This window comes from Balaenoptera musculus, chromosome 4 (assembly GCF_009873245.2).
Source record: "Balaenoptera musculus isolate JJ_BM4_2016_0621 chromosome 4, mBalMus1.pri.v3, whole genome shotgun sequence".
Classification (NCBI taxonomy): domain Eukaryota; kingdom Metazoa; phylum Chordata; class Mammalia; order Artiodactyla; family Balaenopteridae; genus Balaenoptera; species Balaenoptera musculus.
In genome coordinates this window covers 89056933-89070885 of record NC_045788.1, presented here as the reverse complement: position 1 = coordinate 89070885, position 13953 = coordinate 89056933, and the positions used below count along the sequence as shown (strand labels likewise).

The 13953-nt window shown below is 39.9% G+C and overlaps 1 protein-coding gene across 1 annotated transcript in view; it reads right to left on the bottom strand.

The window, feature by feature from the left end:
* Positions 1-11088: 11088 nt before the first annotated feature.
* GUCA1C (guanylate cyclase activator 1C) overlaps positions 11089-13953 on the bottom strand; it is a 31427-nt gene continuing 28562 nt past the window's right edge. The window contains 1 exon segment of the mRNA XM_036849690.1: positions 11089-11418. Within this exon segment, the coding sequence (XP_036705585.1) occupies positions 11089-11418 (330 nt within the window).

Sequence of the window (13953 nt, the reverse complement as noted above, 5' to 3'; positions counted from 1 at the left end):
AGGATTGCTGAATGGACACAAAAACAAGACCCATATATATGCTGTCTACAAGAGACCCACTTTAGACCTACAGACACATACACACTGAAAGTGAGGGGATGGAAAAAGATATTTCATGCAAATGGAAATCAAAAGAAAGCTGGAGTAGCAATACTCATATCAGATAAAATAGACTTTAAAATAAACAATGTTACAAGAGACAAGGAAGGACACTACATAATGATCAAGGGATCGGTCCAAGAAGAAGATATAACAATTATAAATATATATGCACCCAACATAGGAGCACCTCAATACATAAGGCAACTGCTAACAGCTATAATAGAGGAAATCGACAGTAACACAATAATAGTAGGGGACTTTAACACCTCACTTATACCAATGGACAGATCATCCAAACAGAAAATTAATAAGGAAACACAAGCTTTAAATGACACAATAGACCAGATAGATATAACTGATATTTATAGGACAGTCCATCCAAAAACAGCAGATTACACTTTCTTCTCAAGTGTACACGGAACACTCTCCAGGATAGATCGCATCTTGGGTTCCAAATCAAGCCTCAGTAAATTTAAGAAAATTGAAATCATATCAAGCATCTTTTCTGACCACAACGCCGTGAGCTTAGAAATCAATTACAAGGAAAAAAACGTAAAAAACACAAACACATGGAGGCTAAACAATACATTATTAAATAACCAAGAGATCACTAAAGAAATCAAAGAGGAAATCAAAAAATACCTAGAGACAATGACAATGAAAACACAATGATCCAAAACCTATGGGATGCAGCAAAAGCAGTTCTAAGAGGGAAGTTTATAGCTATACAAGCCTACCTCAAGAAACAAGAAAAATCTCAAATAAACAATCTAACGTTACACCTAAAGGAACTAGAGAGAGAAGAACAAACAAACCCCAAAGTTAGCAGAAAGAAAGAAATCATACAGATCAGAGCAGAAATAAATGAAATAGAAACAAAGAAAACAACAGCAAAGATCAATAAAACTAAAAGCTGGTTCTTCGAGAAGATAAACAAAATTGATAAACCATTAGCCAGACTCATCAAGAAAAAGAGGAAGAGGACTCAATTCAATAAAATTAGAAATGAAAAAGGAGAAATTACAACAGACATGGCAGAATGCAAAGCATCCTAAGAGACTACTACAAGCAACTCTATGCCAATAAAATGGACAACCTGGAAGAAATGGACAAATTCTTAGAAAGGTATAACCTTCCAAGACTGAACCAGGAAGAAACAGAAAATATGAACAGACCAATCACAAGTTCTGATATTGAAACTGCAATTAAAAATCCTCCAACAAATAAAAGTCCAGGACCAGATGGCTTCCCAGGTGAATTCTAGCAAACATTTAGAGAAGAGCTAACACCCATCCTTCTCAAAATCTTCCAAAAAATTGCAGAGGAAGGAACACTCCCAAACTCATTCTATGAGGCCACCATCACCCTGATACCAAAACCAGACAAAGATGCTACAAAAAAAGAAAATTACAGACCATTATCACTGATGAATATAGATGCAAAAATCCTCAACAAAATACTAGCAAACAGAATCCAACAGCACATTAAAAGGATCATACACCATGATCAAGTGGGATTTATCCCAGGGATGCAAGGAATCTTCAATATATGTAAATCAATCACTGTGATACACCATATTAACAAATAGAAGAAGAAAAACCATATGATCATTTCAATAGATGCAGAAAAAGCTTTTGACAAAATTCAACACCCATTTATGATAAAAACTCTCCAGAAAGTGGGCATAGAGGGAACCTACCTCAACATAATAAAGGCCATATATGACAAACCCATAGCAAACATCATTCTCAACGGTGAAAAACTGAAAGCATTTCCTCTAAGATCAGGAACAAGACAAGGATGTCCATTCTCACCACTATTATTCAACATAGTTTAGGAAGTCCTAGCCACAGCAATCAGAGAAGAAAAAGAAATAAAGGAATACAAATTGGAAAAGAAGAAGTAAAACTGTCACTGTTTGCAGATGACATGATACTATACATAGAGAATCCTAAAGATGCCAGCAGAAAACTACTAGAGCTAATCAATGAATTTGGTAAAGTTGCAGGATACAAAATTAATGCACAGAAATCTCTTACATTCCTATACACTAATGATGAAAAATCTGAAAGAGAAATTAAGGAAACACTCCCATTTACCATTGCAACCAAAAGAATAAAATACCTAGGAATAAACCTACCTAGGGGGACAAAAGACCTCTATGCAGGAAACTATAAGACACTGATGAAAGAAATTAAAGATGATACCAACAGATGGAGAGACATACCATGTTCTTGGATTGGAAGAATAAATATTGTGAAAATGACTGTACTACCCGAGGCAATCTACAGATTCAATGTAATCCCTATCAAACTACCAATGGCATATTTTACAGAACTAGAACAAAAAATCTTAAAATTTGTATGGAGACACAAAAGACACCAAATAGTCAAAGCAGTCTTGAGGGAAAAAACGGAGCTGGAGGAATCAGACTCCCTGACTTCAGACTATACTACAAAGCTACAGTAATCAAGACAATATGGTACTGGCACAAAAGCAGAAATATAGATCAATGGAACAGGATAGAAAGCCCAGAGATAAACCCATGCACCTATGGTCAACTAATCTATGACAAAGGAGGCAAGGGTATACAATGGAGAAAAGACAGCCTCTTCAATAAGTGGTGCTGGGAAAACTGGACAGCTACATGTAAAAGAATGAAATTAGAACACTCCCTAACACCATACACAAAAATAAACTCAAAATGGATTAGAGACCTAAATGTAAGACCAGACACTATAAAACTCTTAGAGGAAAACATAGGAAGAACACTCTTTGACATAAACCACAGCAAGATCTTTTTTGATCCACCCCCTAGAGTAATGGAAATAAAAACAAAAATAAACAAATGGGTCCTAATGAAACTTAAAAGCTTTTGCACTGCAAAGGAAACCATAAACAAGAGGAAAAGACAACCCTCAGAATGGGAGAAAATATTTACAAATGAATCATCGGACAAAGGATTAATCTCCAAAATATATAAACAGCTCATGTAGCTCAATATTAAAAAAACAAACAACTCAATCCAAAAATGGGCAGAAAACCTAAATAGACATTTCTCCAAAGAAGACATACAGATGGCCACAAAGCACATGAAATGCTCTCAACATTACTAATTATTAGAGAAATGCAAATCAAAACTACAATGAGGTATCACCTCACACCAGTGAGAATGGGCATCGTCAGAAAATCTACAAACAACAAATGCTGGAGAGGATGTGGAGAAAAGGGAACCCTCTTGCACTGTTGGTGGGAATGTAAATTGATACAGCCACTATGGAGAACAGTATGGATGTTCCTTAAAGAACTAAAAATAGAATTACCATGTGACCCAGCAATCCCACTACTGGGCATATATGCAGAGAAAACCATAATCCAAAAAGACACATGCACCCCAATGTTCATTGCAGCACTATTTACAATAGCCAGGTCATGGAAGCATCTTAAATGCCCATCAACAGACAAATGGATAAAGAAGTTGTGGTACATATATACAGTGGAATATTACTCAGCCATAAAAAGGAACAAAATTGGGTCATTTGTAGAGACGTCGATGCATCTAGAGACTGTCATACAGAGTGAAGTAAGTCAGAAAGAGAAAAACAAATACTGTATATTAACTCATATATGTGGAACCTAGAAAATGGTACAGATGAACCAGTTTGCAGAGCGGAAATTGAGACACAGAAGTAGAGAAAAAACGTTTGGACACCAAGGGGGGAAAGCAGCGGGGGGGGTGGTGGTGGTGTGATGAATTGGGAGATTGGGATTGACATGTATACACTGATGTGTATAAAATGGATGACTAATAAGAACAAATAAATAAATAGTAAATAAACATAAAATAAATAAATAATTTAAAAAATAAACAAAACAAAAAAACCAAATACTTGTTGAGTGCTTACGGCATGCTGGGCTCTGTCTTAAGCACTGGAGATATGTTAATAAACCAAACAGCCAACAACTATGCCTTGTAGAGTTTGTATTCTAATGGGGAGTGGCAAAGAATAAACAAAACAAGCGGTGAAATAGTAGGTTAGAAGATAAATTTCTTCCAAATTTATTCCGTAGCACTAGTTAAGTAGAGAAGGACCATAGTGAGTATGGGGGTGGAGAGAAGGGACATTTGCAATTTTAAGTAGGTGGTCAGGGAAGACCTCATTGAGAAGGTGAGAAGTTAAGCATAGAGTTTGAAGGAGATGAGAGAAAAGCCAGGTTGCTATCTGGGAGAAGCATCCCAGGCAGAGAGAAGAAGAAACTCCCTGAGGAGGACTGGTGCCCGGATATTTTAGGAAGGGAAAGCGGCTACTATGGCTGAGGTGAGATGAATGAGGCGAAGAGTCGCAGCAGAGGAGCTGAGAAAGATACGGGGAGAGGGGAGGGCAGATCAGTCCAAGAACTCTGGCTTTTATTTTGAGAGAAATTAGGAGCCACACGACGTTTGGATTGACGTGATCTGCCTTTCGCTTTAGCTGGAGCACTGTGGCGCTCTGCTGAGAGCAGGTTGCGGAGGGAAGAGGGTGGGAGCAGGGAGGCTAGTCAGGAGGTTGCTATGATAATCCAGGTGAGGGACGATGGCAGCCTAGAGCTTCTGGTTGTGTGGGAGGTGGTAGCTTGGTAGAGAATGGGGTCAAGTTCTGGATATATTTTTTATTCAATATTCTCATAGGGATTGCTCATAATATATGATAATCATAATATCTAAATTATCTTAATAAATTGCGATTAGTTTTTGATATTATGTTCCTTAAGACGCTCATAAAAGTATAAAATGTTATAGAAATGTAAAGTGCGTGATCAGAAGGAATGATCGCATGTGCTGGAGCAGCGACCAAGTGTACAGTCTGATTGTAAGACTCTTGGCTGTAAATGCATATGAGGGTTCATTGTCATTTGAAGAACATGGGCAAAATAGTAAAAGTCTGCAGCTGATGGTTAGATGACCCATTCCCTGTGGGCATGTTAAAGGTTTTGCCCACCTAGAGATAATAGTTTATTGATGACTCTTTTCTCAGATTTCATTAGAAGAGCCAATTAAATATGGCTTAAGAACCAAGGGATTAAAGTATCTGGGACAAGCATATAGTCTCCCTCTAGGCCAGAATGGAATCTATTCCCTAAGAAGTAGCCTTAGCTCCATGTATCTAAGGCCTTAAATATTCCAAAAGTTAGAGAAACAGCATGTACTAAGCGTATACTAGGCCAAGCTCTGTGGTAGGTGCTTATATAAGTTCTCTCCTGCCATCTTCATAACAATTCATTGGAGTATTTTTCATCTCATTTCATGAGTGTGGAAACTCAGACACATTGAGGGAAAATGACTTAAAGGGTAATACAGTTAGTGAGCGAGGGAGGTAGGATTTAAATTAGTCTGCATGCCTACATGCAAGACTGATCTTTTTGTTGTATCTTATAAATGAAGTATGCAGGACTCCAGGGCTCCAAAGAACTTAAAAAGATCAAGGCTGGGAGACAGTGTGGATGGATGACCGCAGGGGTGGGTATCTCGGAGAGGAGATGTGGGCAGTTGTGGTTTCAACACCTGGTCATGCATTCGAATCACCAGGGATATCGGGGATATAAAAACATTTATTTTGAAAAAGACTTTCAGGTGACTTCTCTGTAGGCAGCCTGTCAATTATCTTCCCTTCCATTCAGGATGGGGAGCAACCCAGAATGAGGGGTAGGCCCAAAAGTAACAAACGGAAACATAGAGCCTGTAGGTAGCAACCTGAAACTCACTGGCCACGAGTCTAAAGAAATCTGGGCTTCATGCAATTTGTGTCAAACAAGTTTTCTCTTCAATTTTGTTTCTAAGCAACTAATCTTTTTGAGGTACTGAGGTGTCATTCCCTGCATTATGACTGTGTCATGGAATCATAGAAAACTAGAGGTGGAAGGGACCTCAGAGATTTTCCCCACACCCACACTGCTTTGTGAGCTGAGGAGACCGAGACTCAGAGGGGTAAATGGCTTGTCAAAGGTCACAAGAGGGCTTCCCTGGTGGCGCAGTGGTTGAGAATCTGCCTGCCAATGCAGGGGACACGGGTTCGAGCCCTGGTCTGGGAAGATCCCACATGCCGCGGAGCAACTAAGCCCATGAGCCACAACTACTGAGCCTGCGCGTCTGGAGCCTGTGCTCCGCAACAAGAGAGGCCGCGATAGTGAGAGGCCCGCGCACCGCGATAAAGAGTGGCCCCCGCTCGCCGCAACTAGAGAAAGCCCTCGCACAGAAACGAAGACCCAACACAGTCAATAAATAAATAAATAAATAAGTGAAATTCTTAAAAAAAAAAAAAGGTCACAAGAATCCGGGCCTGGGTCTTAGTCCACCAAGCAATTCTGCCTCCCCAAATATCTTTCTCAATCTTGTCAGGCATCCTACTGATAGGACTTGGTATTCCCTGGGTTTAGTTTGGATGTCCAATTTTCCCTACTTATAGCTGTCCCCACAGACTCTGCATATTGAAAAAGCTACTCGCTATCCACACAGTTATAACGATTTAGATTTCTTCAGCAAGCATAAGACCCTAGCTTGGTTTTAAATGTCAGGAATTTTCTGTATTTCATTTTCATTTTAAAGGTTACTCTAATATAAATTTGGTGGGTGAGGGAGGCAGCAGAGGAGGCAGGCTCTTTCCAGCACTCATCTTGTTTCTTTAATGCAGTAACCCTTCCTTTAGGCCTCTTCGTTTGCCTCTCAGACATATATTTAATTTTAAACAAACCATATTTTCTCATTTATTTCCCCATTACACTTATGCCAATACATTTTGGAAAGAAAAATGAAGGAAATATTTGCCCCACCTAAACCATTCCGTTGTCCCCACAAGCATACTCTTCTGCTTTAAACCGCACTTCTATGTCAGTAGACTCTTCTCTAGGGGGAGTGTCCTCTCTCTGTGCCAGAAAGAACCAAGGCAAGCAACAACTGCACACCAGTCTCTGACTTGAGGAGAAAGAAGAGAATTTGCATTAGAGAGCTCATTCTCATCCTGGACCAGCTGCCACTCATCTCTTTTCCCTTCTTATTTCCTTCCTTTGTTGATATTTAGGCCAAAGAATCAGGCCATATTCCTTCTGCTGCAGCTTTATGTAGAGAGATGTGAGTGATAGGATTTCAGCCTTCTTTTTTAAGGGGGGGGGTATTTTTATAAAGGTAAAGATGATTAGCTCCTTTAATACCTTCCCTTTCATCTTTCTCTCTTCTTAAAATAGAGTCACTTTCCTTCAAAACATCAAGGAATTATCTTTTAAAAAGAGGAAAATACACTGGAAGATCTAGGATCTCATTAGAAGCTATAATTCTACTGCCCTTTGATAAATGGGAGCGACAGTCTCAGAAATTAAAGTTGTTGAGGTTCTTCACACACCAGTCTCTACTTGTCATGGAATCCCTTGCCTGAAATTTTACTGTAAAACCATTAGTGGGGAAACACATGGAATTCTGATAAATACAATAAAAATTCAAAATTCAAAAAAAAAAATCACTGGGCAGAGGCTCTGATTAAAGCTTATCATCTAAAGGAGGAATTTAAATTTACTTTAAAATATTCAGTTCATTAAAGTAACATGACCTCATATTTCAATTAGGACTATTTCCTTGGTCTCAGCATCACGATGCTAAGTTACAGAAGAAACCATAGAGAAGAACATGACTTTGGGGAGACATGGTCTTAAGAGATGGAGACTGGAAGGAAAGAATATGGTTCTGTTTTTCCAGCTTTTTTTTTCTACCTCACCTATCCGTGATTTAATCTAAATTCTTTTGTACCTGAATTTCAGCTCATCTCCTTCTTAGGACCATCCTCAGCAAAACTATGTAGTAGACATTATTTTATGATTTGTTTTCTAATAACAGACAACTAGCATCTTCACATCCTTCAACTATACCCACAAACCGATTTTCCTAAGAAGCTGACAAGTGTATGCCCTGTGGGCTTACCTACCCTTCTCACAGACGAGCAAAGCTATTCTTTGGAAAGGGAAGGGAGTACTGCTCTCACCTCTCCTCCATAAGCCTTGGATCAACTTGAGAAGAGGTAGATCTGGAGTGAGAGCTGGGTATAGTGATGGAACAGAGCTTAGAAATCTAAGAGGCAGCATCCAAGAAAAAACTGAAACCAAACCTGGAAAATTAGACAAACCAGTCATGATTCCAAAGGGGGTGATGAATGGAGGAGGAGAATCCAAGGAGGCAACAGGGTGACTGGAGCCTGGGGAGGCCACCTGAGAACTACAGGGTTCGAAGCATAAAGTGGTAGATGGGACCTGGGATAAAGCAGAGCTTGGATGCTCTTACTATGGTATCTATGGGTGGGGAGGTGTCCTTAAGTTGTCTACTGGGCTTGCCCCACCTATTCCATCTGTGCTGGTAATTAAGCTATAAACCCTCAGCTCCAAACCCATCCTTCCATATTCCTCTCTGTGGTGCTTGGCTGGGGTCCTGCTGACTACATGGCTCTGTTGCCAGCAGTTTCCCTGTATGCTCAACCTGTAACATGTGATACTACCAGGCAATAATCTGGGAAGATGATCACTTCTTTGAGTCTCAGCTACCAGACGTAAAGTGGGGATAACAGCCACGTCACTGGGCTATTAGTATTAAACAAGCCCACTCAGCACAATTCCAGAGTAAGGACTCAGTACATAGAGGGAAAGGAAAGGGTGAGTTTTCCACCCTAAGGAGGACTGACCCTTCAATCGGTCAGGGCCCAGGATCAGTCAGGATCCCGTCAGGGAAACAGGAAACACACCAGTTATTTTACCAGAGAGAATTTAATACAAAAAATTGGTTAAAAAGACATTGGGGGGCTTCCCTGGTGGCGCAGTGGTTGGGAATCTGCCTGCCAATGCAGGGGACGCGGGTTCGAGCCCTGGTCTGGGAAGATCCCACATGCCATGGAGCGGCTGGGCCCGTGAGCCACAATTACTGAGCCTGCGCGTCTGGAGCCTGTGCTCCGCAGCGAGAGAGGCCGCGATAGTGAGAGGCCCGCGCACCACGATGAAGAGTGGCCCCCGCTTGCCGCAACTGGAGAGGGCCCTCACACAGAAACGAAGACCCAACACAGCCATAAATAAATAAATTAAAAAAAAAAAAAAAAAGAGTGGGGTAAAAGATATAACAATTGAATGCAATGGGCAAAATCTAAAAAAAAAAAAAAAGACATTGGAGGGGGCTTCCCTGGTGGCGCAGTGGTTGAGAATCTGCCTGCCAATGCAGGGGACACGGGTTCGAGCCCCGGTCTGGGAAGATCCCACGTGCTGCAGAGCAACTAGGCCCATGAGCCACAACTACTGAGCCTGCGCATCTGGAGCCTGTGCTCCGCAACAAGAGAGGCCACGATAGTGAGAGGCCCGCGCACCACGATGAAGAGTGGCCCCCACTTGCCACAACTAGAGAAAGACCTCACACAGAAACGAAGACCCAACACAGCCATAAATAAATATATAAATTAAAAAAAAAAAATTAGCAAAAAAAAAAGACATTGGAGGACTGGAAAAGCCCAGGGAAGACACTAAAGTAACACAGAAATGGCAGGGAGCAGCTTCCATCCTAGACTGGGAAAACAAAGGGAAGGGGTTGAGGTTATTAGAACACAGAAGCCTGGAAGGGGGAACTGGGACCCATTTTTATGAGGAAAGGATATTGGGTGCCTCAGAGGAATGTGGGTGAAAAAAGAAAATGAAATCAACCACTACTGCAGGATGGGGCTGATGCTGGGGTAAGACTGTAGTGATGTTTTCCTTTTCACTTCTACTGCTAGGGAGCTCAGAGGCCAGTGGGTAGCCCACCTTCACCAAATGAGCAGGACTTTGTGGCGTTATGGCTGCAATGATTTTTCTCACCTTACTTTATCTGTGATCATTTTATTTCAACATATTTTACATTACATTATGTACGTTGTAAATCTCCTCAATGTCTACTGGAAGATCCTAGAATATTTCTACTTCCATCTATACGACCTTCATCTGTATCTTCATCAATATATTTGCCTATAACTTTCCTACCTCCATTTACACTTCATTTCTACTGCCATGTGTGTCTCATCTATAACTCTATCTATAGTTTATCCACATCTGTAACTATGGAGGAGATAGGGACAGTCCACTCCTGTCTTTGTAGTTTAAGTTGTGTGTTTTTAACCCAAATTTTAAAGTGTAATTAGGAAGCTTTTAACATACAGACAGCTTACATCTGCTCTTCAATCTCCACTGTGCTTCCATAAGAAGCCTGGCATTGACAGAGGTACTAATGGGCCTGTGATATAGAACCCAAAACTTTAAAAGTTCTAACCCATCAAGAAATCCCATTCATCATTTCATTTTTGGGAAAGGATATAAAAAATGAAATGTCAGAGCTATAATGTCAGGACTGTTTGAAATGTCAAGTGCTTATTGTTGCACAGCCTGGCTGTCTGCTGTTCTGATCAAACCTCCAACTGGCATAATAATTACAGATGATGCATCGCATTTTCATGCACAATTGGACCCAGATTTATAACAAATCAGATGGAAACATTCTCATTGCCCAGCCGGAAATTTTCTCCTTTTACTACATACTTTAAGACTTTTCCTTCGGAGCAGGACATTACTACTGATTCAAGACAGCGTTCAGAGTTAGGGAGGAGAAAAAGGGCAGAAAAAAAAAAAGTTTCTCAACAGACCAGAACGCAGTCACTTATAATATACAGATGTGACAAGAGCCATGAGGCAGCAAACGCATGTGCCAAATGCACGTTTAATCTAAGAATGCTAAACTGTGGAGGCACTGCCCAGATAATCCAGTTCTATTTCAAGATGCAGACCAATTTAGGTGGGCAAGAAAACATACATGCGAGCTCTATTTTGAACTGATAGCTATGGAGGCAATCCTTCAGTTTAATCACCCCATTCTAACCTGTGGAGAGAGGACTAATGTATAAACAGAAGCAACATTGCTTCTGTCTAGGATCTTTATGACAGTCTCCGTGGGACTTAAATGGGTTATTCATAAGCGGATACCAATGATAATAAAAACCTGAAATCAATAGCATGTATGTACAGAAAATCACACTTCTTCTCCACTGAAAGTTTTGTATCCACTGAAAGCTGGCTAAGGCGTTCCCATAGCCACTTCATTTTCACCTTCCCTAGACAAGCCTTGTCAGATGGTTCGGAAGAAGCCTCTCTCCTGTGTCTGTCAGGCTGTTTCCCATCACAGATTACTTTCAGTACATTGGAAAGGTCAAAACTCTTGGAAACAACCTCCAGAAGATGCTGTTCTTTTTCCATGCCATTGATAAATTCTTCCAAAGTCAATTCTCCCAGAAAATACTAAAAGAACAATTAGCAAGAGCCTTTGTCTAATACCACTCACTAGCATATACAATATATTCACTGGCATTTTTATTGATATTCTTCTTTTTATATCCTTTCATCTCAACCAGACTCTTAATTCCTTGAATATCCTTATATAGAAAAGCATTCAATGGTACGGTTGTTAGGTGAAAATACAGGTGACGAATAAAATCTCTTTTCATTTTGAGTTGAGAACATCAGGTAATGTACCTGTGTTCACATATACATTTACATCTCTACACGATATTGATTATTTGACCTTTAATCTTGAAGCTATGACCAAGTCATAGGAGCATGAAAATTGCAGACTTCTAAGATCAGAAGGAAATGACTGTTTGCAAGGCTGTTTTCAATATTCTTCTCCCTGAGGAAATAACTTCAAGGACCATCCAAAGCTGTGCAGAAGGTTAAACATTTATTCATTCCCTAGTTCTCCTCTCCTTTTCTGATTTTTCGATTTCTCATTGTATCACCTTGACTTAAGCCTTAGGTCTATGCTGACCAGCTCAGTGCTATAAAACTATCGCCTTATACCCATGGGCACCTGCTGCCCTGTTTCCCACTACCCTCATCCTACAAGACAACTTTTCAACATTTGGGGGTTGGGGATGAGGGGTTCTCGATTTAAATCATTTGGATTGTAATTATGGGCATATTCAAGTTGAAAGGTACAGATGAATTTTCTGATCTTAAGGAGATTGTACTTAATAGGGTTTGTGGCTTGGTAGGAGGTCAACCAAGGACAAGCGAAATACGCTGAGTCACTAACTAGGGAACATGCCCCTGAGGCAGAAAGTCAGCAGGAAGTGAAAGCAAGTGTTTGTTATACTGTCTCTGTACTTTTTAATGGATAAAGACAAATATCTAAACGCCACAATAGTGGCTCAAATATAAAGCATAAATCATCACATTCTCATAAGATACTTTCCTTTTGGTTTCCATGGCAAAATACTAATATATGTTGTTCTTTTGTGTGTGTGTGTTTTTTTTACAGAGAAATCTAATCTTTGTTCCTTATGTTTTCCTTATGCCAAAGAAGTCTGTGCAAAACCCCGGTAACAGCAGGTAGGATTAGAATTCCCTATGTATCCCAGGGAAAGTCAGGGATATGTTAACTAACAGAAGAATAACCATCCTTTGCGAAGGGAAAGCACACTGCTAAGTTCACAACCAAAAAGCTTTTTCAAACTTCTAGGGACTCAGCATGACCAACAGGGAAGTGGGAGTGGAGATAGGGGAGCTGAAATCTGTTTTGACCACTTAGTTATAATAACACCTCTCCATCCTCACTACTGGCAAGGAAAGAAGCTGTATCGGAAGGTGCTGGGAGATAGTTGCCCGTGTTGAAAAGCAATGCAGGTTACTGATGTGGAAAAGAGAAAAAAGAAAATGCTTTTTGGGGATTTTTTTAATTGCAATATAATTGACGTAACATATTAGTTTAAGGGATGCAACATCATAATTTGATATGTATATATTGTAAAATGATTACCACCGTAAGTTTAGTCAATATCCATCACCTCACATAGTTACAAATACTTTTCTTGTGATGACAACTTTTAAGATTTCCTCTTTTAACAACTTAAAAGGTGGAATTTTTCACTGATGTTTCATCACATTTTTCGAAATACCCATGAACTCCGCATATTTGCTTTTTCCACGTTATCACTTACCAAAAAATAATTTCTCTTTTCCAAATTAAGCCAACCTCTACCTATAGCAACATATGATGCTTACTATTTCTAAATACTTATTTTGAAGTTTTCCTCGCTCTTTTCCTTCTAAGTCTTAGCATTCATTCATTCATTCTCCGAACATTTATCAAGCCCTGACTACAACTGCCATTTCCTTCACTACACGGCCCCACCAGCACAGCCAACCAGGGTTGTGAATGTGGAAGGTGCTCAGGAAACCTAGGCTGATGAATTGCTTTCCTTCTTCTGATATTCTTACACATTGCTTCCTAATCCTTTTCAGTTTGCCTGTGGATTTATGCCCAGACAAGTTAGAAGATTGGTTTCTGGGTCTCCCTAGAAAGGATTGCCTGTGCAGATCCAGAAGCTTCCCATCAAAAGATCGACCAGCCAAGAGCTGAAGCTGCTGAGAGATGATTGAGCTGGAGATCATGGGACTCAGAAGGAGCTAAAATGATGTCTGAGTTTTCATTATTTTTTTTTCTATTTAAAAACACATATCAATCTTTGTAAGGCATAATTCAGAAATTGCACAGTTTTTATATGTTGAAATACACATATGCACATAAGTTATATCCACGTTATTCAGGGCTGTTTGTTGTGCTGGTGAACACATCCGCTACTCCTGGGGACTCTGAAGTTCAATGTTATGGATGCTCTTCCATGACTCACTACCAAGTTCAGCAGTTTTATTGGTGATAGGACAGCTACTCAAATATTGTCTTTAGCCTTGTTTTTGCAATCTGGTTATTTTGTTGATATTTATGGATCGTGTATTTCTTCCCATTAATATCTTAAGTGTTTTTATAACATTACC